General features: G+C 38.2%; 5 protein-coding genes across 6 annotated transcripts in view; 1 reads left to right on the top strand and 4 right to left on the bottom strand.

Annotated features, from left to right (window-relative positions):
• evplb (envoplakin b) overlaps positions 1-1,445 on the bottom strand; it is a 29,318-nt gene extending 27,873 nt beyond the window's left edge. For both annotated transcript variants that reach the window (XM_043235015.1, XM_043235016.1), the window contains exon 1: positions 1,309-1,445. The gene's annotated coding sequence lies outside the window, so the exon portion shown is untranslated. The remainder of the gene's footprint in view (positions 1-1,308) is intronic.
• Positions 1-27,470, bottom strand: part of LOC122341572 (tripartite motif-containing protein 16-like) — a 341,738-nt gene that overhangs the window by 176,847 nt on the left and 137,421 nt on the right. The window lies entirely within an intron of this gene.
• LOC122341600 (galactose-3-O-sulfotransferase 2) lies at positions 1,364-5,431 on the top strand. The gene is made up of 3 exons (XM_043235066.1): positions 1,364-1,470; positions 1,812-2,084; positions 3,129-5,431. Exons 1-3 carry the CDS (start codon positions 1,364-1,366, stop codon positions 4,033-4,035), a joined length of 1,287 nt encoding a protein of 428 aa, XP_043091001.1. The 3' UTR covers positions 4,036-5,431.
• Positions 5,560-13,078, bottom strand: atg4db (autophagy related 4D, cysteine peptidase b). The gene is given in 12 exon segments (XM_043235039.1): positions 5,560-6,341; positions 6,424-6,543; positions 7,475-7,551; positions 7,634-7,712; positions 7,793-7,941; positions 8,066-8,127; positions 8,965-9,250; positions 10,032-10,205; positions 10,392-10,433; positions 10,436-10,456; positions 12,270-12,562; positions 12,956-13,078. Coding segments are annotated over 11 exon segments (1,368 nt in total). The 5' UTR covers positions 12,463-12,562; positions 12,956-13,078; the 3' UTR covers positions 5,560-6,176.
• On the bottom strand, positions 13,650-16,683 carry LOC122341595 (E3 ubiquitin-protein ligase TRIM35-like). Its single transcript, XM_043235060.1, has 5 exons — positions 16,485-16,683; positions 16,160-16,216; positions 15,021-15,230; positions 14,917-14,939; positions 13,650-14,217 (listed from the first exon to the last, which is right to left on the bottom strand). Exons 2-5 carry the CDS (start codon positions 16,196-16,198, stop codon positions 14,058-14,060), a joined length of 432 nt encoding a protein of 143 aa, XP_043090995.1. The 5' UTR covers positions 16,199-16,216; positions 16,485-16,683; the 3' UTR covers positions 13,650-14,057.

Here is a 27,470-nt window from a genome sequence, read left to right as displayed (position 1 = left end):
TAAGCGCTAAAGAGACAAAATAAAGCTTATTTTAGTTCTAAATTATACAGTAAAAAAAAATCTTAAAAATTGCAAAAACATCACAATTGAAATGTAAAAAAAGTTTAACACATGAATAAAAACTCACATTAATAATCATTTAAATAATGTTGTGTATTACTGTTATGAAAATTTGAAATACATATATTTTTTTTACTTTCAAATTATAAATATATATTTGTGTGTGTGTATATATATATATATATATATATATATATATATATATATATATATATATATATATATATATATATATATATATATATATATATATATATATATATATATATATATATATATATATATATATATAATTTACTTTATATGTAACACTTTATATGTATAAATTATTATATATATATATATATATATATATATATATATTTTTTTTTTTTTTTTTTTTTTTTTAATGGAAAAATAAAATAGCTATCATCTTTATGCAAAATATACTTTCCGTAGGGCAGACAAAATACTCATTGTTAACAGCCAGTTAAATGAACCAAAACCAAAACAACTAGACGTAGTCATAGAAGATTACCGAATGAAGCTGTAATTTGGTTTTCGCGTCAATTCCTAATCAGGCACCCTGAGTAATTATAGTTCAAGGGAAGAATCTTCATTTGCATACATGCACTTGACACATACTTGTCTACCATTTCTCCTTAAAAAAACACAAATCAGCTCGTGTAATAACAGAGAAACATTTATGGCATGAGACTCGTCCTTCCTGCTGCTGTACAAATAAACAGAAGAAGATGTGAATAACTCCTGAAGGAGAACAGAGTCGTTCTGATTTCACTCAGCTCCACTAGAGGACGCCGCTGATTAATATCATAACACAGTATCACAGTACTGAACCGACTAATAAACCAGGTTAAACTGGGAAAAAAAATCCTCACAACCATCGCAAACTCTTCTGTGGCGTAGGATTGTGGGAAATATTAGCATGCAGGGATGCACATATCGGAAAAACACTGAAAATCTCTGTGATTTCAACAATTTTATGAGATCTTGATCAGTTGAGAAACTTTTGCCCTCTTAATGGTGTACTTACCACATCTACCAGCAGGGGTTAACTAGGCCAAGTTAACCAACCCGTTCTGTTTGAAATAATAAAAAACACAACAGACTGCCGTGGCTGTGCTTCATTTTATAATGACTGACAGAAGTCGTGAGGTGTGTGTGTGTGTGTGTGTGTGTGTGTGTGTGTGTCTGATCCGGTCTACAGGATTAAAGGGGTGAGAGGAGGCCGTGAGAGACAATCCTCACATCTCAGACGGACCACTGAGCGCCGTGCAGCTCGTCTGGGGCTGTGCTGGTGGAGATGGGCCTGCGCTGGCTCTGGAGGCACCGGGTGAGCGCTTTACTGCTGGTGCTAGCGCTGCTCCTGCTCTTCACGCTCCTGGCCACACACTCACTGCAGAACAACAGGTGAGAGACACTTCTGAGGGTTAAAAAGGACATTATCTAAGAGACTTAGGTTTGTTTGGTTGGTGTTTTCTCAACACAAGATGCACATCACATCGTATGATTTCTTTGGTTGAAAAGCTGTTTTATGAGGTGTTCACCAGAGAACAGGTCATTAGGACAAACGTTGTTTGAAAGCAATCTGGCCTGGTTTTGTGATGTTATGACATTTGCCCGTTTTATTACGCGCTACTTACTCGCTGGAGTGCTGAGACAACACATTTGATGATAGAATCCAATAGAAAGAAATAAAAACTAATCAGCTGATAAAAGAGAAGGCATCTAATCAGATGTTTCTCCTGCAGAACCCATGACCCGAGACCTGCAGCAGACAGAAGGAACCAGAGAAGAGCTGCTGAGAAACACACGCCGCCTCTCGCTCCGAACACACACCACCCGCCCAAACACACACCGACCGCCCGAGCCGGTCAGCGGAGAGCTCGTCCACCCGTGGTCTTCCTGAAGACCCACCGGACCGGCAGCAGCACCGTACAGAACATCCTGTTCCGACTCGGGGAACGACAGAGCGCCACCTTCGCCTTTCCCTCCCGCACGTACCAGTTTAACTACCCAGACAGGTAAAATCAGCACACCGGATGATGTACATCGCTTTTCCAGTAAATGCACAAGTTTAATTAGATGTTCCCATTCACCTCAGATGTGTTTTGGTGTAGGATCTTCTAGAAGTGCATGCTGCTGCTGCTGCGGCTGTTTTTGGTCCCAGGTTGCTGAGCACTCTTCGTTAGTAAATATTCTGGGTCAAAGAAAACAGGTGGATTAAAATATGAGTCTTTCACCAATGTGTTACCTGGACCAAGCTAATCTATCTAAAGGCATCAAATGACAAAGATAAATCCATCCAAAACACATGAACTGTAATGCAATGTAATACTAACAATTGGTATGTCGCTTGCGAATTGGATTGTCAGCATACAAACTACTTTTTGATTAGAAAAGGATCATTTTGACAGCATGGGGCTAACTTGGCCGTGCTAAAGATGCTAACGTTTCACCATTTCACAATCTGAAGAACCTTCTTTTCCTCATGGACTTCTGCAGTGGGTTTTGGTAGCTTACATGGCTAGTTTGAAAGAATGTCAGTCTAAAACGCTATATCTTAACTGAAAAAAGAAGCCATGCTAATCAAGGGTGCCAAACGGCAAATTGGTTTGTTAGCATACATGCCTACTTTTGATTGGCTGTCAATGGTGAAAGTGGGGACTAAATGGAACAGGCTAAACATTTATGTCGTCAAAAGCAAACTTACTACAATGAAATACTCATGATTCATGCATGTTTTGCTAGCATATGCAGCTAACTTTAATGGCATTAAATCTAGAAAGAAAAATCTGACAGCTAATTAGTTACTGCACTGAGCCATGCAAACCAGTCTTTACAGTATTAACTATTAACCTACCCATGCTAGGTCACCGAAAGACAATAGTAAACAAGAGGTAATGGACAGACCCAAAAAAGTACCTTAAAAAACCTTGTATATATGACTACACTGAAAAAAGGTTGGTTTTTTTCACTTTAGGTACTAATATGTACCTGTAAGTCATTAACAATGAATTCTTTAAACCTAACAAGTTGTACACTCTTGCTCTCTCTCTCTGTCTCAGATTCAGAGCTGCGTTTGTGGACGAGCTGCCTGAGGGTTCATCTCAGTTTGACTTGCTTTGCAGCCATATGCGTTTGGACCTGAGGGAGGTGAAGAAAGTGATGCCCCAGAATGCTGTCTTCATAACGCTCCTGCGAGACCCAATCAAGAACTTTGAGTCAGTCTTTGGGTACTACACCTCCACCGTCCCAGCGTTCTTCTTTGCGCACCGAACTGCTGCCAGCAAAGGCAAATCTGCGCTTTCTGTGTTCCTGGACTCTCCGGAGATCTTTTGGGACCCGAAGGAGCCTGGGAACGGTCTTGCCAAGAACCCAATGAGCTTCGACTTGGGGCTCAACAACCAGAAGTGGAACGGTTCCTGGCCGGAGGACTTGGCGCAACTGGAAGAAGCATTTCACCTGGTCATGATCGCCGAACACTTCGACGAGTCCCTGGTTCTCCTGGGGGCTCTCCTTGGACTGGAGCATGAGGATTTGGCTTACCTTCAGCTCAACGCTCGTGCCAGAAATAGCGTGGCGGAGCTGCACGAGAACTTGCGGGGAAAAGTGCGAACGTGGAACGTGCTGGACACGCTGCTCTATGACTTCTTTGTGCAGGTGTTCTGGGAGAAGGCGGCTCAGTATGGAATGCAGAGGTTGAAAGCGGAGGTGGAGCGGCTCAGGGCCTTCACGGAGGATATACGACGGAAATGTGTGTCCAGGGCTGAGGTTCCTCCAGGAGGGCTAGAGGACTTGCTGCGCCCGTTGCAGATGGAGACGGCCACTATTGTGGGATACGAGGTGCGAGGGAACCTGTCGCTGCAGGATCAGGGCTTCTGCATTCGGATGATGCTTCCAGAGCTTCAGTATCATTCGCACTTGTACTTCAAGCAGTATGGTAGAGATATGAGAGCTGCTCCAGCCAACTGAAACCTTGGACCAGGTGGACCACAACAGTCTCAGGCCTGGACTAATAGGACAGAACAAGCCTGGTGGAGTTGAACCAAGATACATCGGTGGTTACCAACCTATATCCTAAAGAACCACAAACAATTTTGGATGTTTCTCTCATCTGACAGAACCATTTCAGGTTTTATCAAACTGATGAGCTGAATCAGGTGTTTTTCAATAGGACAGTGGAGTCCAATGATGTTTAGCTTCAACTCATCTGCCTGGATGCTTCAAGTGATCCTGAAGACTTAATTATCTGGTTCAGGTGTCATAAAGTTGGCGCTAAACTCTGTAGGACAGTGGCCCTACAGTATTGGACATCACTGGATTAGTAAGACGTACAAAATTTGCAGAATTGAGGGTACTCTAAGATCAGGATTGAGAATCGCTGGCATAGATCAATGACCTAAACGTGAAACTGATAGAAAAGCATACTAACTTGAATTTGCCCAAGATCAGCACTGTGATAACTAATGGTTGTTTGGATAACACTTACTTAGCTTGACCATAAGTGCCATTTTTCCCAGACTTATTAATCCTTTGGCAGGATTTCTGCATTGCTTTGATTTAAAATACCTCGAGAGCATTTTGAAAACATTAGGAACCGATGTCATACACTGATCGGTCTGCACGCAAACAAAGGCAAAACCTAGATATTTTAGGGAATATAGAAATTCCTGGCCAGGACACATGCGGGAAAAATGGCTGTTCCTGGAGGGCTGTGGCCTTTTAGAGTTTAGTTCTAATCCTGTTCCAACACACTAACCATGCAGCTTTTAAATAAGCCTGAAGGACCCGATTAGCCGGAGCAGGTGTGTTTAATTGGTGTTGGAGCTAAACTCTGCAGGGCCGTGGCCCTCCATGGTGTCCAATTCTGCTGAAGGTCAGCTTCCTGCACAGGTTAAGCTTCGTAAGATACTGGAAATTTCCTACTGCCCAATCTTTAGGTCAGATTTATGAGTTACATTTCCTTTAAGTACTTTGTTGTTGGGAAAAACAGGACACCAGGTTCTTTCTTGCCTTATTTCTAGGGACGGAGCAAAAATGTTTAGAAGATATTTAATAAAGATCCAATGCATTTTGAATTAAATGCAGCATCTCATTCGCTTTCAACTATATAAACATTAACTGCACTTCCGAGTTCATTCACCACATCAGATTCTAAAGTTTCAGTCAAATAAATACTGTTTTCGATATGCAAAATCATACAATATGCATCAAACGTTATTTATATACGCAAATCTATAGATGGCTATAATGGCAATAGAAACAAAATGTAGAAACTGTGGAAAAAAACATACCAGTTACTATATAGATAGCTTAGTCTTCCTGCATGGCTTGGAAAGTCAGGTATTAACAAAACTAATTAAGTTTCCCAGTTGCAAATATGACTTAATAGGCCGTGTCTTATTACCAATTTGGCTTTCCAGACCTCAGTTAAAGAGGGAATTGCAGACAGTACATCATAAAAATGAAATAACCAAATAAATATATCCCAATGAGTAAAAAACAAATAAACTTTATTTGCATATTTATAATAAGACCATTAAGGAATTAATATTCATAAAAGAAATTGATATTGATTGTCAGTAATCGCGTGTGTAAACAGCGGATATGTTGCCTAACCAGAAAAGTTTTATTGGTCATCATACATCTAAAAAAAACGTCAATACTTCCAAAAAACAAAACACTGAAAAACAGGAAATTAAACACCTCAAAAGTACTGGTAATGGAAGCGTACGTCATAAGAACTTGGATAGAAATGTGTGTGACGGTACACTTTTTGCTTTATCTACGAAACATTAACATCAAAATAAAAGCTCTCCATTTATATAACAGTCCGAACAGCCAAACGGATAAACGGCGACTAAATCACAGTGTTAACAGCAGCCTAATCCCATGTTAGCCTGTCAAAGAGTAACGTCTGCGCCTCTCATCTGTCCTGTCTGCTGTCATTAGCGTCACACCAGACGCATGTAATATGCTTAGCCACCTGCTCAGCGAGCTCCTCGCGTTCTCCTTACACACAGACAAGAAAACAACAGCAGCCGTCTTTAAAAAAGACCCACAAAGAGCAACAGCACCTACATTCATGATCAGATGACTGTAACTGGAGGAAGTCACAAGAGCACAAACTCCTCCAAACTGCTCTTGTTTTTGGTTCGGCCCGGTCCATCTATTTTTTGTACACGAGCGGCCGAGTCTGACGTGAAGCTCATTTCCTCCTCGCTGCGACCCTCCACAAACGTGAAGATGGGGTACTTCTCCTCGGATGACGTCAGAGCCTGTCCATCAATGGAAAGGAGAAGGAAAAGTTTTGAGTTCGACACGTTTGAGTTTTGCAGCGCGAGCTCGTCTTCCTCTCACCTTGGTGACGTCTGAACACAGAGCCTGGAAGTCCTCTCTGCTTCCGGCGTAGAAACCCACGGCGCAGCTCGGGTCCATGCGGCTAAACGGCATCTTCCTGACCGTTTTACAGTGGAACGACTGCATCAAAAAACAGACACCGTTCAATTCAAATTTTTGCACAATACACACTCTCAGAAATACACTCACAATACACTTTGTACCTATTAGGTTCAAATTAAGTACTAATACGTTCCTTTAAGGTACCAAAATGGACCCTTTTAGGTGTCTTTTGAAAAGGTACCGCCCCGCAGACAGCTTTTGTACCTTTATTTCTGAGAGTGCATGTAGTTTGAAAGCAGCTTTGTAGAAAATGCATGTTTTTTAATGTTTAAATAATTATTTTCTAATAATATAAAACTATTATATACTATCACTTAAGTTATTATTCGGTTATAATGGTTATATTTTCTGTTTTCATTTTAAGCTGTGTTGAAGTAGCAAGTTTTTGTCATTTTTATGTCTTTTGTATATTTTATAAAATGTTATTTAAGCAAACTTTTTTATGAAAATTCAATTTCGTCTTGGTAACTAGCTAAAAGTATAATCCTTTATTCTAAGTGTTGGCATTAATTTTGTAGTTTATTTTGAATTGGTTTTTACTTTTATATTATCCAAATTTAATTCTATTTAATACTGCAGTTAATTTTGTTCCATATTTTTGTCTTTTTTATTAGTCTTGTAATGTATGGTCTGTCGAATAATGCTGACTTTTTAATTTTAACTTAAAAATAAATCTTTTTTTTGGGTTCATTTTAATTATTTATTCAGTTTTTATTAATATTAGCACTTCCACAGAAAAATAAAAAAACCTAAATAAAATGTTTATTCTATTTTATTTTAGTTTTATTGAACTACAGTAACCCTGTAAGAGGACGTTCGTTTCGGCAGAAGCAGAAAGCGGATCCAAAAGGGAAAAAGAAAGAAAAAGATATGCACAAATGCAGTTTTTATTAGGACTTTGATCATCTCGCTAATAATCTCAACCCTGCCCCTTTGAACATGGGCTCACCTCTAAAGGGAAGTTGTCTTGCTGGACATCAACAGCGGCCTGACAGTAATGAGGATCCAAATAAATCAGCTGATCGCCTGCAGAAAACCACAAGCACATGACGAGATGACGAGCGATTGGTTTCACATCACTAACCCAAACGCTGCTCACGTGACTCACCCTGGAATCCCACGAAAAACAGCGAGTGTTTGGGTTTCCCTCCGATGATCCCCACGCAGCACCGCAGCTCCAGCAGCCTCTGCCGAGAGAAAACGTGAGCTCAGGAGATTACAGCGACACGGCTTCGTTCTGTGTGTGTGTGTGTGTGTCGTAACGCACCTTCACACACCCGGTGTAGGCCCGATTCAACACATCCGAGCCCAAACGCACAGGCACCAGCAGAACCAGCGACCTCCAGCCGGACCTGCGCCTCGCGGAGAGGTCGGTACGGGGCGTCCCGCACAGGTCCAACACGTCTCCCACATACACTACAGAGAAACCCACCAACCAAACACCATTAGTGCAGCTCGCAACAACTTTGAAGGTCATTCTCTGTGCATAAACGGGATCTAAAACTGACCAGGATTCACTGCTAAATCATGACTGACTGACCTGTGCAGTTCTGTGCCACGTACACCGCCAGATCGGACACCTCGGACGCTGCCACGGCCTTCCTGAAACACACGAACATTTACCTTCAACTATCACTGAAAGGACTGCAGTTTAATATATTAATATATAATATATCTCATGTTGCATTTCTCATGAAATGCACAAATGGTTGTTTAGATTAAACACTAGCTTAATCAAAAAAAAACATTTATATAATTTATAGTATATAAATAAACATGGACACAAATGTTTTTTTGTAATTTAAAAAAAAAAAAAAATAAAACCCTTTTATTTCAATCAGTCACGAAAAAGAAAATGTCTAATTTTCATTTAGTTATAGTGCTAAATTTACTACAACTGACATAATAAAAATTTTTAAACCAGAGACATTAAAAAATAAATAAATAAACATTTAATTAAATGTAAAAATCTTCAAAAAAAAAAATTAAAAAAAAAATCACTAAACCCACAAAATTGCTAAATCTTTTACTAAAATTTAAATGGAACATATTGAAATATCACTTTAATTACATTTACAAAAACTAAATGCAAATAAATAAAATGCTAAATAACTGAACCTACAAAAAACATGCAAATAAATAAATAACTCAAAATATTAATTAATATTACGATGGTATAGTAGTAATGATACTAAAATGAAACTGAACAAAATAAACTACCTGTATGTTCTCTTACACCCCAACTAATTTGACTAAAACTCAATTATTAATTATTCGCCAAATAATTTACTATGCAATGAAAATCAATAAAAGTAGGAGTGTAACGAACAGAGCTTAGTCTATTATCTATGGTTGAGTGCATTAATACGGTTTGGTGATGAGCCTCGTGCAATAATGCATGAGAGAGATGTGCTTTAATCCACTTCCTGGATGACTTACTGCAGTATGTGAGCAGCGATGGCCGGTCCGTACCAGTCGCCCGCTCTCTTCCCCGAGGCCCTGCCCAGCTCCACCAGCCGGTGCAGACCGAACGGAGCGGAGGACAGGTCACCGAACCAGGACACCACCCTCCTGTGAGAGCGCTCCTCCTGAGCAGGGCAGTCCAGAGCCGTTCCCAGGCTGCATCTGCGAGCCTTGCCCTCTCTGAAGGAGTCCTCCAGCATGTGAGCGTCCAGCACCTCCAGGTCGTCTTTGGTCTGATGGTGCGCCGCAGGCCACGTCCAGCCTGACAGAGTCCACACAGACCACATTACATTATGTGCAACTTAAAAATAACAGTGTTTCTCTGTGAATATAATGTAAAATGTTATTCATTCAAGTGATGCGATGCTCATAAATATACTACTTTTTTCGAAATAAACTTTTTTTCTTGTAATTTAATGCTTTTGTTGTTTTTTTGTACATTTTATCTAGACTGTTTTTGCTAAATTGAACTACTTTTTCCGTAATTTAATGAGCTTAGACTCAAAATTTTAATCACGACTTCTCCAACCTCGAAAATTGAAATTTTTTTTTTTCACAAAACAACTTTATTCGATAAATTTTAATTTTTCAAAATTTACAAGTTTAATGTTGTACTAAAAAATTGTTGTTATTGCTATATATATATATATATATTATATTATTATTATATATATATATATATATATATATATATATATATATATATATATATAATAATTATATATAATTTTCTGTTGTTTCTTCTCTTGTTTTTTTTGTTTTTTTTTTTGTTTTTTTGCCAGTCTATAAATTTTGTTAATTTCAAATTCATTACTTAATCCAATGTTAATATTAATATTTTATTTATTTATTTTATTACAATTTTTGGGAGGTCCTAAGTGGGTGCATCTTTTCTCTTAGTGTGTATCATCAAAATCTTAATAGATTTTCTTAACTTCAAGTTTAGTTAGACCACTATTAACTGAACTCACACTAAACCCTACGTTCAGAAAGCCTTACATCTTAAACAGGTCTGCATGCATTAAAGGGTTAAGTGTGTGTACCCGCGGGCATCGTGTGCAGCATCAGCCCGTGAGCTAACAGCATCTGTGCGCTGCGGAGCATGCAGCCCCATCCCGCGTCAGACGTGAGGACCGTGCCGTCCAGCGGCGGGAAACCTCTCCTGTAGGTCATCCAGAGAAGAGAGGAGAACGCCCGCCGGAAGCTCTCCCGCTCTCCTGAGAGAAAACACACACGGTCTATCAGCGAAAACACACCACACACACACACACACACACACACACACACACACACACACACACACACACACACACACACACACACACACACACACACACACACACACACACACACACACACACACACACACACACACACACACACACACTTCCTGTGGTGCTTACCACTGTAGCTCAGCTGATAGCACTGTCCCAGCAGACACACACAGGCTTGCTCTTCAGAGACCAGCCTGCACACAAACAGAGCTTAGTCAAGACCGACAATGTGTGTATATATATATATATATATATATATATATATATATATACACACACACACATACACACACACACACACACACACACACACACACACACACACACACACACACACACACACATATATCTATATATATGCTGCAGTTCACACACTTTTGATCAAAGCGACAGTAAAGACACTTATGGTGTTACAAAATATTCCCGTCTCAAATGAATGCTGTCACACTTTTACCGAAAAAACTAATTGTATCACAGTTTGCACCAAAAACAATTAAGCTCAGCCTCTTTAAGCCTCTTTAAAGCACTGTCTTCTCTGGACCTGTCCCCCCCACCATCACAGGTGATTTTGCTTGTTTTTCATTAACAAAACCACTAAGATCAGCAATCAATTTCCTGCTGCTCCTCGCCTTACGCACATCAACCAGCCTGCACACAAACGGAGTATCTGAGTCAAGATGCCACAACCTGCCCTTTAGATCCCATCCCTATAACATATATATATATATATATATATATATATATATATATATATATATATATATATATATATATACACACACATACACACATACATACAAATCTCCTCCCACACACATATACCAATATTTCAAAGCGGCCACTCCACAGAAACACACACACACACACACACATATACATACATATATTCTCTATATATATGGAACTGCAGTTCTAACGTCTTTGGAAGAAATTGATGTCTCAGAGTCTCATCACCTTTGATCAGGGCTCAAGCCACTGCTTTTTCCATCTACATGACAACTGGGTTCTGTCATTCTGAAGCATGGCTTCTCATATCACTGCTATGCTGGCGACACTCAACTCCATCTCTCCTTTCAACCAGACGATCCCATGGTGTTACAAAAAAAGCTCCTCGTTTTTATATCTTTTCAGCTAGGCTCGGCTACTGTATCCTCGTCTAGGTCAGCTAGGAACCAAATGATCTTGTAGGTTTGTGCTGTACAACATCAGGAAAATCAGACCATACTTATCAGAACACGCTACACAGATCCTCGTCCAGGCACTTTGCCTTGCTGGCCTCCCATACAACCAGACCTCTTCAGATGGTCCAGAAAGCTAGGGTGGTCGAAACCAAAACTAATTGTATCACAGTTTGCACCAAAAAACAATTACGCAGGCTGCTTTTCAACTAATAATAACAACAATAATAATACCCACAGATGTCGAAATGCTGAACATTCAGCTTCATTCACAGCAATAAATTAAATGACGCAACATATTCATATAGACAGCTATTTCAGTTTGTCTACTTTTCAGTTATTTTTATTGCACTACTGCCCTTTTGCTGATATTAATTTGCTTCTATATGCCTACCTCATTTGTACGTCGCTTTTTTCGATCCAATAAATATAGTAATTAAATGAATGCTCCAATAAATGCAGTTATAAAGTAACTAAAATAAATGCTGTTGTTTTCAACTTTCCATTTACTTTCAATAAATATAGTAATTAAAAATCCTGCAGTTATAAAAACTAAAATAAATGCCCACGCCACTTTCAAAAATCCTAAAAAAACCCCTGATTCCCGAGCGCTTCAACTCACGTGACCTCTCCCAAACACAACAACAAAAAAAAAAAAATCACCGCCTAGCTACTACTTACTTTAACAATGCCTGAAACGTTGTGTTGCAAGCACTTCCTGTGTCATTTTGCCTCTTCATAATGACTTGCATACTGTATGCTGTATACTGTATGTCCACTAAACGTAACGTAAATGCAAAAAAAACCCCCAAAACGACTGGTCACACACCTCCATATTTGACGTTGTTCCACGCTGAAATGAGTTTGGTTTTGAGTTTGGTCTTGTCCTTTGGCTCCTGGAGGCGTCCGTCGACGTCTGAGCCCAGATCCCGCGGGCCCGGGTTCGACAGGTTGACCACCTCAAACGACGCGAGGTCATCTGCGGCCTCCGTCGCGCCGTCACGCTCATCACTCACATCCATGATGGGATGATCAGGATACGGTTGCCATGGCGATGAATCCCCGCTGTCCAATCAGAGAAGGGAAGCGAGCCGCTGTGACTCTTCTGGACTGCCAGAGAAGCTGTGGGACGGTGTAGTAAAGACTAATAAGTCACCAGAGGAGGTACCCGGCTTTTTAGAGACAAACACTGAGCCACGTGACACCCACGTGACCGAAGAAAACTTACAAGTGTGTCAAAACGAATGTTAAACCACTTTATGTGAAAGAAGTGTACGCTTAACGTGCTCTATTTCTTTGTTATGGAAGTGTACTTTGTTTCACCTGGGTATGACTACACTCTTAGTAAAGTTTATACACTAATGTGTGAGACGTGAGAGTGACTTTTTGTTTAGTTTGTTGTTGACTGAGGTTTGTTGACGCGGAAATCGTGTTTATATGCCGCCTCTTGAATAAACAGACGGGTCTTTCAGCCACGAAGGCGACCGTGTTTTAATTATGTGGTAAAAAGCTTACCTTAAAGGGTGCTCTAACTGTCATGTCATTGTGAATATGGCAATATTTGGCTGGAAACTTTGCGCAGTACAAACACACCGCGACGCCACCGAATAGATGTCGCTGCCTGGCTTTAACTCCGCCCCTTCCCTCCTTCACTCGGCAACGGACCTCAAATCTGTCCTCTGATTGGCTGTCTGGATTCTCAGAGCTCCCTGATTGGTCAACTGAGCTCCCGGAGCAGATCAGCGAATGTCCTAAATAAGTAAGGCAAGCTGTTTTAACACGACTTAGCGTCTATTTTCATGCCACTAGTACTTATTTTCTAGCTACTGATGTTGATTTACTAGTGATTATTCGTTAGATGCTAGGGTTTATTCTTTATTTCAATAGTGACCAATTAATCAAATTTGTTATTAAATGCAGAGACGCTCTCCATAATCAACTCGATGATAATTACTAAAAATGAAGCGTCCCCAAACATCAATTTATGCCAATGAATCAGGCAACATTTAAGCTGTATAACTGGAATAAATTAAGTAAAATTTATTAAATAAAAACGTGACTGGATGGGTGGGGAATAATAAGATTTATTTGAAACTTCATATTTTTTTCACGCTCAGGCACAAACAAAAACACTTTATTTTTAAACAGAGACAATATAGGACAGATATATATATATATATATATATATATATATATATATATAACATGACCTAATATCAACAAAGGAGCCTGAAAACAAGGGAGCAACAGACGGCAAAGTCAACAGATTCGATTTGTCTATCGAGACTACATTTGTCAATAATTTCGCATTTTTAAAGATTAATAAATGAGATATAAACGTACTTTTTCTGTAATACTGTAAAAAGTATTTTCAGCATCATCTGATCCCTGGGTCACAGTTTGCGTGATTGCTTTAAATTATTCTTACCGTCTGTGGAGTTTGATTTGCTAATCTATTTTTGTTTCACATTTTAAAACATTTCGTTGAAGCTCCTTGCATTTTTACACAGTTTAATCTGTCCTGGACTTAAAAGAAACTAGAAGCAGCAAGCAACGAAGATCATTTTCATTTCAGACCAGAGGCAGGCCGGCTTCATCTTCACTCCTATGACACACTTCAGTTGTTTTGTGGCATGGTAACCTGTGTGTGTAAATACTCCAGAAGGTACTGGACGAAGTCCTGCTTCTTCTTCTCATCTCTCAAGGGCAGGGTCAGGCTCATTATCACTAGGGACTGGGAAGGCCTGGCCCCTCCAGATTCATCCTCTTCACCGTCTCTAAGAAAGGCAACATCGGTAAACAGAGGATTAATCAGGGTTTCCGTTACAGTATATATATGTATATATATTAGATATAGATATCAAAAGATCTGGAGATGTCGGGGTATGCGTGTTTGTCGTGGTGCTTTCAAATATTAATATGATTTGGCAAAACTCATTTAGTGCATCATTAAATATTGCCACCAGTAAATCTCCAGAGGATGTCTGTGGATCCGGCTGTGATGAGATCTGGACCCACGTTCTCAAAGGCTCTAAGAATATCCTCCTATTTTATCTTAAAAATTCCAAGAAGTGCTGTAATTGTTTGGGTGATCACTTTTCATGTAAAAGTACAAATATGTGCTTCCATTTCTGGCGCTATGGCATCACATCGAGTACGACACATTTCTTCTCCCTCTTCAAGTTTGTCCATGTTCTTCTCTGCTAAAGAAACTCTTGGGTCCTTGTTCGTACTCCTAACAGCTTCGAACCTTATGACCTCTTTCAAGAGTTAAGATGAAGATCTTTTCTTTCATTTTAAGAGGAAACACCCACATTTGTAAGACTTTTCTTAGAAATGTGTTATTAGGAGCAACTCTTAGAACTAAGACATTTAAATGAATACGGGCCCTGCACTCTGGAAGAAGATTCGGGATCAGGACTGAAGTGGATTTGATTCAGAAGCAGAGAGACCAGAAACACCAGCAGATCACTCACCTTTCCATCGAGACCGGAAACGTCTGCAGAACAAACACACCATTTATCATCAACAACTCAATCAATCAATGGATGATCTGAAATCTGACCTTCAGAAAGCAGACCTCAATGTCTTTCATCATCTCCTCCATGTCTTTGATTGGGTCTGAAAGAGCTGAGATGTGTCTATCCTTCTCCTCCAGCTTCTCCTTCATCATCCTCTTCTTCTGCTCCTCTTCCTCCCTCAGTGCAGTGATTATAGCTTCTTCTTCATCTCTGAGAAACTGATGAAGCTTCTGCTGTTTATTCTGACGCTCCGTGTGATCAGCCCGACACTGAAAGCCAAATTTACTTCAATCATCAACACTTGACATAATATCTGAGATAAACTATAGATGAGATATTATAGATGCAGAAGAAAATGGAGAGTTTATTTGCAAAAACCAACCTGGTCTGATAAAAATATGTACCTGTGTACACCGTTTCTACTTACCTCACTACATTTCAGCAGTTTCAAAGAGAAATGTCCACTGAGTGGCGCCAAAACACAAGTTCGACACGTGACCCTGGCACACGTTTATTACATTGACAGGTATGTATTGTGACCGTTAAGAAGTCAAATATGAAGACTGTTGCTAAAAGTTAACGCTTTATCATGTCGGAAGTATGCTCTAGACCAAAAACCTACCCGACAAATACAAGACTGATATAAAATCACATTTGTTGAGGCAACCGCGTCATTTCAGCTTCCTTTTGCACAGATTTGAAGTGTTTCGTTGGACCGTATTTTCGCGGGTTTTGTACCGGAGCTTCCCTCGCTAACGGCACGTGATCTACCGAACAAACCTAACGTCTTTGAAAACCCACAGATATGAAGCTTGATTATGTGTGATATATTGATATTGGTTTGAAGTCACATGATATTCTTCAAGTAATTGTGTTAAAATTAGGCTTTAATCGAAACTATAACTAGAAATTTGTTTGTAAATGAAAAAAAAAAAACGTGTTACTATACTGTATGTATTTCAACAGATAACTCAGCTTTTACTCCAATTAATTGCGTTAAGGAAGGTAAAAAAAATCATAATAAAACATGTTTTTAAAAAAGGAAACAGCAAAAAGTTACCTGTTTTTGCAAATAAACTCTTCATATCCTGTGTGTCATTTACAAAAATAATAAACTGCAAACCACTGTATTAAATAATCATAATGTATTTAATCTTATACGGCTCTAATGGAAATGATTCAATGTCTGTATCCTCACCTTGATGTGTTTTTTAAATTTCTTCCATAAAGTCTCCATTGCTGTATTATGCTCCTCCTGGAATAAAAAAAAAGATCCAAAGAGACACTGCAGAAGCAGCATTTTTTTTTCTTCACCAGAAAATCCTAAAATCTAAGCTCACAAGCAAGACTAAAACAACTATAAAGCATGTTCTGCGTTTACTGAGGTTTGTTTAAAGATCTAAAACTAGATTTCTTTCCAAAAAAGAGTTAGGAGTCAAATAATGAAGCAGAGTAAAACTGCAGACAGAAACACAAAAGTGATGCTTTAGATCATTATATGACCGAAAATACGGTTCTCTTACCACGTAACCAGAAACAGCTTCACCGATGGATGGCTCTGAGTGTGTGTTTCTCTGAATCTCTGTCCTTTTCTTTCTGCACGATGCTTTCCGAAAAATGAATCACCTTAACAATCACAAAGACCTGCTGTCTGTATAGAAACAAACGTCTCAACGCTCCTTCTTTGATGTTTCTCTTCCTTCTCCACCGAACGCTTTTCTCAAGAGAAGAGAGAGTCGATGTAAAAGAGAGGAGAAGGAGCTCTTATAGGCTCTTATAGGTTAGTGATGTGAAAGGGAGGGGTTTCCTCTCTTGCTCTTCATTTATAATAGAGTTTCTCCAGTCTGTCGTGATCAAAACCCAATGATCAACACACGTCTGCTTATGTTTCGTTAATAGCTGCTAAAGAATAAAAACGTAGGTGTTAAAAAGACTCCAAATGTTTAAATACACAGTAAACCAGCTATCTATTCTCATCACTGAACCCTTCAGAACCGATGCTTCGAGGCTCTTCAACATGAAAGGCACACACTTCAAGCATGTGATCACAAAGACATGATTTTCTTTGCACCGTGGATGGCGTTGGACCTAGAGAATGCATCGATGGTGAAAAGCTATCTCAGAAAGGGTGGAGATGTTTCCACGGAGTTTGCAGTAGGGTACAAAAACTACAATAATCGGATTCGTTCAGTATATTGTGTGTTACATTCAGGAGCCATTGTAAGATTTTCATTTTAGGTGGGGGTATAACACGAGGGAATGATAATACAAAAAATACTAATAAGCGTACGAATACTCTGCTTGACTAGTAATATAGTAGCTTTAATAATAGAGTAAGGCTGAGCGGTTTACACGCGCAGGTTTTTATGCAAAAAAATAATGATAAAAATGATCTGCATTAAGATGAATGTGGCGCATATGTTATGCACGGTGCGTCAGTCTGCTTTCTAAACTGAAATATACTAAAAAACATCAACAATATGCATTAAAAAATATCAGATTTATTCGTCGTAAAATGGAAATGTCATGACGTGTTTTGTACCGTATGCTATTTAATCAAAGCATCTGAAGTCACGCAGATGAGAGGAGCGTACGCTTTATAGATGATGAACTGAATGCAATTTTATATGAAAACACGGCCACACAACAAACATGAAGACACTTGAAGAAGTAGTCTACAGTTTCCTCACAAAGACGTGTTTTTCAGGCCGTTTCATTTGTTATTAGGTTAAGTAGAGTATATCTTTTTAAAAATATCATCAATCACGTATCCCATGAAGTTATTCTCAGCTTTCATCGTTTCAATGTAAAACACAATTAAAAAGTGTTTTATAAAAAACATTGAAAACACACAGATAGAGGATCCAGGAGCTTTTAATGTCGGCTGGTATAAAAATAAAGAATAGCACGTGTTGTTTTCTCAGGTTAGGGTTAATAATGAAGAAACAAAGAAAATAATGGAGAAAAACTAATAAGTATCTGAGAACTATGAGAGGAAGGAAGAAATATCCATTAGCACAAGAGAAAGAAATACTGAAGAGGATGCAGGATGATGCAGGCTTTGACGTCTATATGAGAAAAGGATAGATATATTTATTTATTTGATAAAAAAAGAGAAGCTTGTTTTGAGCTCAGTCGCTCTTCTAGGGATCCTCAAATCTGGACCTGGAGTTCATCTCTGATCCCAATCAAACACATCTGAGCGTGATAATCAGAGTCTTCAGGATCTTCAGAAAATCACAGGGGATCTCCAGGACAGGACTTGAGGAACCTGCACTACTCCCTCCATTACAGTGCACTCAATAGACTACAAGAAAACAAGTGAGAGGATTCAGACACTGACTGTTAACAAAGTCAACCACTGAAAGAAACAAGAACACAAAGAAGAGAAACACAGCGACTACACGGCCTTCGGTTGATCAACTCTATAGAAAATAATGAAATAAAACACTTGTGATCTTGTTTGGTCCAATCATGAGGATCAATTCATCCAAATTTGAAAAAATAAGTTTTGTATTTGATATATAGTTTGTTTTTACAGGACGATGTTTGACGGAAATATAAATATTTGAAAATATGGAACCTAAGAGTGCAAAAAAAATGAAAATATTTTAAATTAAAAACTTTTAAATCTATTTTCAATTTACAACTGCAGTTAAGAATATATATATATTTCTGAAATCATTCTTCATAGGGTTTCTTCTCGTTCCTTTTGTTTCTCCAGATGTCCATTAAAGGGGTCAGGCGACGCCCAGTCGATATGATTCTGAAAATATGAAAAACCCTTCAAAAGCAGCTCTTTTCAAAATCAAGGCATGTCGTGTCGTTCTCCTTTAAATGTTAACGAGCTCTGCTGACCCTTCAGGACCAGAGCTAATGTTAATCCTCTGCGTCCTTCGAGGCTCAGATGAGAAGTAAGCGATGAGCTACGTTCAACAATACGTTCAACAAAACACACCTTCAATCACTTAGGAGTCGTTCTTGTCTACATCTCGGGTCTGAGGTACGACACCAGCGCAGTCTGTGCTAAAACACCACTGTCAATCAAACTGTAGTGGGAGGGGCATCTGAGATTTGAGAAAGAGGTAAAGATTTTAGTAGACAAAAAAAAAACACTGGGTAGATTTTTAGTATAGGGAGGTTGTGCACACACACTTGAGTTCAAACTATTTGTAAAAGTGCATGTAGCGTTATATGAACTCTTTGATGCATTTGTTCACAATGTCATCAAAAAAAAACTAATTATTTCAACGAGTTAGAAAAAGAAAGGTTTGTGTGATTTCTTTATGAGGCCCTGTTGGTATTCATTGAAAGTTTGACCAGACAGCTTTGCCGTTGGTTTTTATTTAGAAAAGAAAGTGAAAGCAACTTATAGGGATACAAATATATTACAATAATTATTAAATAATATTTTAATTTAAAAAAATGTACAACATTTTTTTTTTGTAAAATGATATTGTTTAGAAATGGACAAAATATCTTTTAGAAAATGTTATAACATCAAGATATTAGTACTATTTTTTTTTATATTTATAATAACATATTAACACTAATACCTAAACTACAACTACCTCACTAACCATATATATAAGCAGAATTTTAGGAATTTATTAAAGAAAAATGTATAGTCAATGTGAATTAGTGTTCTTTATTTTAAAGTGTTACTGATAATGTATGTTTTGTTTTTTTTTTATTTTAGAAATGGTCTCAAAGGCACTTTCCAGTGATACTGACCCGGTTGTAAAAGTGTTCAGTGCATGCAGATTAGCTCAATATATAAAACATAACATGTTTTGGGATACTAACACCCCAAAGAAAGACACAACAGACTTTAGATCAATGAATCGGTCCACTTTAATCACTTAATGATGTTACGGTCAACATATAACTATCATCACCTTATTTTTATTACTTCGCTTAGGCTAAGAACATGTTTTACTTTCAAACACACGCTTATACAGCAGGTTTTAAAGGATCAAGAGCCAGAGTAAAGGAAACATTAGACGTTAAATGCCATAACGGCAACTTCAAATTAATATAAAAGTAACGTTTCAGTAAAAGCACATCAACCTCTGAACCTAACTAACGACTTTTGTAGAGGCTTCGCAAAAAACAGAGTCTGGAAATAAGTGAAACTGCTAATCATCTTCTTATTAGGTTTATTATGGATGCTGGCGCTCGGTTAGCAACGGATTTAATATATTGTGTGACGAGTCAGCTGCCTCTCCCCTTTATTGTCATCTTCACCCCGTCCTTTATTCGCCGCCCTTCACCAGGCTCCTGACCCGGTGTGCTAGAGGAGGGGCGCATTGTGGGACTGGCGGCGTGTGACGAGGCACAGGCTGAAGTGGATTTAGCCGTCACCGCCCGCCGTTAAATGCCGTATCGCCTCTCCTCGACTGACGGTCTCTTCCCCATGCATGCACGCTGGTGAGCTCGTGGGTCCAGGAAGGTGCGTGAAGGAACCCCGCCGCGAGCGCATTGTGGGACCCGCATAGTCAGGCGAAGACCGCACCGGACCGGATCGACCGGGCCAGGATGCGAGCCGTTGATCCCCTAAAGAAGACGACCGCGGAGATGCCGCGGAAGAAGCCGCCGCCCTTCGCGCCCCCGAACAGGAGAGGGGAGCGCGTGCGACCGCCGGACTCCGCCCCTTACCTGGACCCTGCCCCCCCCTTGGAACACTACCTTACCTGGCACTTTCCCTGCAGCACAACGAGGGCACCAGTTCCCCCTTTTTATTTAGACACTTTTCCCCTGGACACTTTATTTTGTATTTATTTTGCTAATAAAAAGCCTCTACGAGGCCTGACGCCACGCCCACTGTGTCTGTCGTTGGCTCCTCCTGTGACAATTGGATTATGATTTTGTCGATGCATGATCATTCGCAGCACGCCGGCCGTTCGATAATCGCAAGAAACTCTGTGTTTTGTTACTTTCAGTATGAAACCAGGTCACAGCGTTAAAATGGTGTTAATTATATCACAGGATAATACAATAAACAGGGTTTTTTAATACGTAACGACACAAGGGAAACGGATGAAACCGCGCAGGCCACTTCTGGTCTGAGGAAGCAACTCAATTAGCCGGCGTTGTCCAGTCTTTCAAGCAGCGTGCTACAAATTAAAGTACTTTCAAGTGCCTTCAAGAAGCACGGGCATCTAGATAAACAAATAAAATACTCAGAACAAGAGGTTGTTGACATTTTCTATCAATATATCTAATGGAACAGACGCAGCGATGAGATCTCAGATAAAAGGAGGAAAATTAATTTTTTTCACAACAAAGACCATGAAGAGATGAACATCCCGGATACAGTCAGATGAAAGTCAAGATTGATTTCTTCATAAGCAGCTGAGAACTGTCTCGACGTCCAAACAAAAAGTGTAACGTGTTATTGTGACAAAAACATTTAGATAAGCTTATTACTGTCATATATGCCAGTGCGTGTATATTCGTGTGAAATGTTACTCGGGATACGTGACTGAATTTTTCCAACACATTTTTGTGATTGTTTCACGTTATTTTTGTCATCCTTTTGCTTCATGTAGCTGAAACGTAGCGTTTTTACTGTATTTGCCACTATGCATGCTATAAATAGCATGTTGGTAGAGCTTTAGTTTACAGTAGGTGTACTTGACGGAATTATAAACTTTTGGGGGTTTTTGCCCCCATTTTTCATGAGCTGAGCTCAAAGACTTCCTCTATGTTCACAAGGGGCCTGTTTCTCTGAAATATTGTTCACAAATCTGTGTAAATCTGTGTTAGTGAGCACTTTTCCTTCGCCGTGATAATTCCTCCACCTCACATGTGTCATATCAAGATACCGATTAGACCGCGTGATTCTTCACAGGTGAAAATGCGAAACCAAGAAAATGATATTAATCATATCGTATAATCATTGACATCTGTTGTTCCTACTGTAAATACGTACAATTTTATTATTGCATCTCCTTCATTTTGTATACATTAACATATTTTAAGGACAGTATATCTGTTGAACACTTTTATTTTTATTTTAGCTGAGGTATTTGTATCAATACCATGCGCCATTTGCCCCCATGCTGCAGTCTCAGATATAAAAGGTACAAAAACAGGTACATGTTAGAAGCTAATAGGTACAAAAAGGTGTCTTTTGAAAAGGTCCCGCCCCAGTGACAGCTTTTGTACCTTTTCTTTTCTTCTGAGAGCGTGATGAGCCTTTTACCTTGCGTGTAAGATGTATTAAAAACAACAACAACTTTATAATTTTTTTACACACATCCTGTAGATCCACTAATGTACATTTTTTTGTGTAATCATACATCTCAGGCACATATTTTTGGACTTTTAACCCTGTTGTTACCTATAAGGAATGATTGCAGAAATATATATGTTTCAAATCAAATGAAATCATTATATATATATAGATAGATAGATAGATAGATAGATAGATAGATAGATAGAGAGAGAGAGAGATGCATAAATGCATAAAAACTATTAAATTAATGGGTATTAAAGGATTTTTTAAAAAGTAATACAAAAAAGGTTAAGATACTGTAGATATGTAACTGAATTGAATTCATACAGCAAGAGAACACCGCTTTGTGCACGCATAATGCATAATAATGTCATAGACCTCTCTTTTTTTAACAACTGGCTGAGAAAATTAGGATATATAAAAAAAGAAATATTGCAGTATTGCGTCATCCAATCACAATTGAGGGATGTGCCGAAATCACACACATCCAATCCAAGAAAACTGAACAAAATGAGAAAATAAGTGTGCAAACGTTTGGTCATGTATCATATGTATCATAAAAAAACATCATATAGTTCATATAACATTTACATTTTGCCCAGTAAACCTTGTGATACTGCAGTGTAGAGTCTAGTGATCAGATGCTCTGAAGGTCTTTTGAACACTTTTTAATCTGCTGTATTAATCATAAACACATAGACAAAAATCAGTGATGATAACCATCAACAAAACGTACAACTCTCAAGACAATAGGCAAAAAAAATGTGAATGTTGTGAAAAGATTAATGCTATGCATTTAGCCGCCGCCTTCTGCTCCACCGTTGCTAAGCGACGGGGTAAACAGCTCCTGGTTGGTCGATGCAGACGCGCTTCAGACGCAGATTAAATAATTATATGAACAGATATGCAATAGCCACAGGTTTGCAAGAACAAATGTTGTTTTAAAGACAGAGTTGCAGCAGTCGGAGCAAATCTGTTAATCTGTTTGTTATTTCTTGTCACATTAAGCATGGATATATTTTTAACAGTAGACAAAAATACATCGTATGGGGCAAAATTTTGATTTGTCTTATGCCCAAAAATGACCCATGAAGATATTTTGCACATTTTCAACCATAAATAAATGAAAACTTATTTTTTATTTTATTAGTAATATTCCTTTCTAATAACATCCCTTGAACTTTAATGGAGATTGTTTCAATATTTTGTTTTAGTTTTTTTTGCACTCTTAGGTTCCATATTTTCAAAACATGTAACATCGTCCTGTAAAAACAAACTATATATCAAATACAAAACTTATTTTTTCAAATTTGGATGAATTGATCCTCATGATTGGACCAAACAAGATCACAAGTGTCTTATTTCATTATTTTCTATAGAGCTGATCAACCGAAGGCCGTGTAGTCGCTGTGTTTCTCTTCTTTGTGTTCTTGTTTCTTTCAGTGGTTGACTTTGTTAACAGTCAGTGTCTGAATCCTCTCACTTGTTTTCTTGTAGTCTATTGAGTGCACTGTAATGGAGGGAGTAGTGCAGGTTCCTCAAGTCCTGTCCTGGAGATCCCCTGTGATTTTCTGAAGATCCTGAAGACTCTGATTATCACGCTCAGATGTGTTTGATTGGGATCAGAGATGAACTCCAGGTCCAGATTTGAGGATCCCTAGAAGAGCGACTGAGCTCAAAACAAGCTTCTCTTTTTTTATCAAATAAATAAATATGTCTATCCTTTTCTCATATAGACGTCAAAGCCTGCATCATCCTGTATCCTCTTCAGTGTTTCTTTCTCTTGTGCTAATGGATATTTCTTCCTTCCTCTCATAGTTCTCAGATACTTTATTTTCTTTGTTTCTTTATTTTTATACCAGCCGACATTAAAAGCTCCTGGATCCTCTATCTGTGTGTTTTCAATGTTTTTTATAAAACACTTTTTAATTGTGTTTTACATTGAAACGATGAAAGCTTAAACATATTGGCGTTTACCTTTAAATCAGCACAACATCCTCCGGCAGAGACGTTTTTATGAGAATAACTTCATGGGATACGTGATTGATGATATTTTTAAAAAGATATCCTCTACTTAACCTAATAACAAATGAAACGGCCTGAAAAACACGTCTTTGTGAGGAAACGGTAGACTACTTCTTCAAGTGTCTTCATGTTTGTTGTGTGGCCGTGTTTTCATATAAAATTGCATGCAGTTCATCATCTATAAAGCGTACGCTCCTCTCATCTGTCCTGATCTCGTGTCTGATTCACTCTTTTGAGACGCTCCGTGACTCTCTTTAATCTCAATCATATTACTTCAGATTATTTGATTTAATCACATATGATACAAATCACTTATTATTAGAATTAATCTGTTATATTTGTGATGTATATTGTTGATGTTTGTTAGTATATTTAGTTCTGATGCAGCTTTGAAACTGAAGTAGTCTAGTATTGAACATAAGAACCGGTTCATGACGTCCTAAGATAGAGATACAAGTCAGATAAACGTTTATTAGAGCTATGAAGAGGACTCTTAAAACTTACCAGAATCAGAGAGGAGTGAGGTATTATCATCTAAATGCAGTATTTTACATTATTATTATTATAATTATTTTGTATAATAACCTGTGTCTGGAAAATAAGATGAACATAATTTAAAATTTGCAGGAGCTTCCTGTGTCACTGTTTCCTCTTTAAACAGATCGCTGTCCAAACTTTAAAAGAGTCTTTGAGACAGAGCAGTGCCTTTAAAATAAAACAAAACCGATAAGTGGCATAAACATTATATATAATCATAAACAAATAATCCCGGCAGGCCTAAAGCGTAAGGTTTTATAGCAACACACAGACTCTTTTTTCACATCAGCTGACACTCGACTGATCCGCGTCTATCTAAAAGATCTCAACACCATCCTATCAGTCATTATTAATCAGCCACCTCCATCCCCAGCTCCACCTTTCGTCCAGTCAGGACCTGAATATCGTCGCTTCCTGTGACGCTGAAAAAAATCACATCATGACATATGCTGCAATAATCATTAATCATATAACTCTAGTCTATAAATACAGGTTAATATAATTGTAATATAATAATACGGGCCTGGCTCTAATCGAGCCGCTTCACACAGATACACAGATCTCGTTCAATCATTGGTGAGCATGAAGCGTCCTCGCTGTCTCTGGAGGAGCTGTTAAAATACCTGAACCTGTGTCCTGAAGATCACGTCTGATCACGTTTTCCTCGCAAAAACAGACGTGTCTTAAAGGCAAAGTTGCAGCGGGCAAGAGCAAAGTTAACATTAAAAGGTCAAAGGTCAAGAGCCCAATTAAAGGAAATATTCGTCATTAAACGCCAGAAAGGTAACTTCGACTGAAAGCGTTTCAATAGAAGGACATTAACCTCTGAACCTCCGTGTCTCTCAGTGAGAAGCTTTCAATAGATGTTTGTCAGAAAAAGAAGGTTAGCACAAAGAGAAACCGGTAATGAAGATTATTTAATCATCCTCCGCTGAGATCTTGTGAGATTAAATGTGACCTGGAGAAAAAAAAGCGTGAGTATATTTGTATATAAAAGCGTCTTAAGCGCGAGTATATTTGGAGCAATAGACAAAAATATATTGTATGGGGAAAATTATAGATATGTTTTATGCCAAAAATCATCCATGGAGATGTTTTGTTAATTTCCAACCATAAATATTTGAAAAACTTAATTTTTGATTAGTAATATGCATTTATAATAACATCTTTAAAAGAGATTTTCTCAATACTTTTGTTTTTTTCGTTTTATCATACTTTTTTCATATTTGGATGAATTGATCCTCATGATTGGACCAAACAAGATCACAAGTGTCTTATTTCATTATTTTCTATAGAGTTGATCAACCGAAGGCCGTGTAGTCGCTGTGTTTCTCTTCTTTGTGTTCTTGTTTCTTTCAGTGGTTGACTTTGTTAACAGTCGGTGTCTGAATCCTCTCACTTGTTTTCTTGTAGTCTATTGAGTGCACTCTAATGGAGGGAATTTCCCCACAAAGAAGCTCGAACTGACGGATGGAAATCTTCTTTTTTATTTGTCTCTGGTTACTCAAACTGGATTTTAAATTTTGTTTTGCATCTCTCAAATAGCTCATGTAAAAAAAAAAAACCTTTAATAGCATGCCTGTCATATTGACGTCAAAGCCTGCATCATCCTTCATCCTCTTCAGTATTTGTTTCTCTTGTGCTAATGGATATTTCTGCCTTCCGCCCGTAGTTCTCAGATACATATAATGTGGGAATATAATTCCCATCTTCCTACTTAGTTTTCTTAGAAGTATTTGTAAACAGACTTAGAAATACTCTCACGAAACTGAAGATGTGTAGTAAAGCAGGGTTTACATTTCTTTATTTGCATGTGTAATTACGGCAATTATGGCATCAAAATATATCCTCTGTATCACAAAAAAATGTAGGCTAATTCAAATTATATTCCAAAAAGGAAAAGATATCGTTTTGATCATTACCGAAAACCAATTAAAAACATCCAACTATATCAGACACAGTGTCACTTCGAATGTCTGAGATGCTCTCGTGAAATTCGTATGCATTTTACGCCAAAGGTTGTTGTTTAAAACACAAATTTTTACAGGCACGTACAAAATATTTTAGCATCTAAACGTACAAATAGTTGCGGATTTTCAGCATTTAAACGTAAAAAACTGACTTATTGAATACACTTAATTTATCCTCATGCATATTGAAATAATTTTAGTATTTTTGTTGTTTTTAGTGGTCATATCAATGACCTTGTTTGCAACTGCATTATTAAACGGCTTACTTAATATGAAACAATAAAATAATGTCAACATATTATCAACCGATCAAATCTGAGGGATAATTTTCCAGGAAATATCTGTTTTAGGTTTACAATGAGAGTTATACACCCTTGTAAATCAGCTATCATTTGCTGCTGATTCTAGGAATAAAATTTGGGTAGGGTTAGCGATTGGGTTAAATTGATATTTTTGGACATTAATGTTGATCCAGGATCGTATCTGTCTTGGAAAAATCACGCCGACCGTTATTTAGAGAGACACGAGTTTGCTGCTTTGGCGTGAAGGGGAAAAACTCAGGGACGCTTTTAGAGTAGAGTTTGTCCGGCAATGAAAATATCTAGGTAGATCGTACTTAGTAATGTTTTTTGAATTTACAATGCCGTTAATTAAATGATGCCTCTTTTCTAATTGCTAATAAACGACTTGAACCGGTGGTAGGATATACCCTCTGTCTTCCATATATATACGTGATG

The sequence above is a fragment of the Puntigrus tetrazona genome, chromosome 3 (assembly GCF_018831695.1).
Source record: "Puntigrus tetrazona isolate hp1 chromosome 3, ASM1883169v1, whole genome shotgun sequence".
In the NCBI taxonomy this organism is placed as follows: domain Eukaryota; kingdom Metazoa; phylum Chordata; class Actinopteri; order Cypriniformes; family Cyprinidae; genus Puntigrus; species Puntigrus tetrazona.
This window is presented reverse-complemented; position numbering and strand designations above follow the sequence as displayed.

Coding starts and splice junctions, on each gene's coding strand:
- LOC122341600 (XM_043235066.1), top strand. CDS start 1,364: ATGGGCCTGCGCTGGCTCTGGAGGCACCGGGTGAGCGCTTTACTGCTG. Junction 1,471..1,811: donor CACTCACTGCAGAACAACAG/GTGAGAGACACT, acceptor TTTCTCCTGCAG/AACCCATGACCCGAGACCTG. Junction 2,085..3,128: donor CAGTTTAACTACCCAGACAG/GTAAAATCAGCA, acceptor TCTCTGTCTCAG/ATTCAGAGCTGCGTTTGTGG.
- LOC122341595 (XM_043235060.1), bottom strand. CDS start 16,198: ATGGAGACTTTATGGAAGAAATTTAAAAAACACATCAAG. Junction 14,940..15,020: donor AGATGATGAAAGACATTGAG/GTCTGCTTTCTG, acceptor TTTGTTCTGCAG/ACGTTTCCGGTCTCGATGGA. Junction 14,218..14,916: donor TTTCCGGTCTCGATGGAAAG/GTGAGTGATCTG, acceptor TGCCTTTCTTAG/AGACGGTGAAGAGGATGAAT.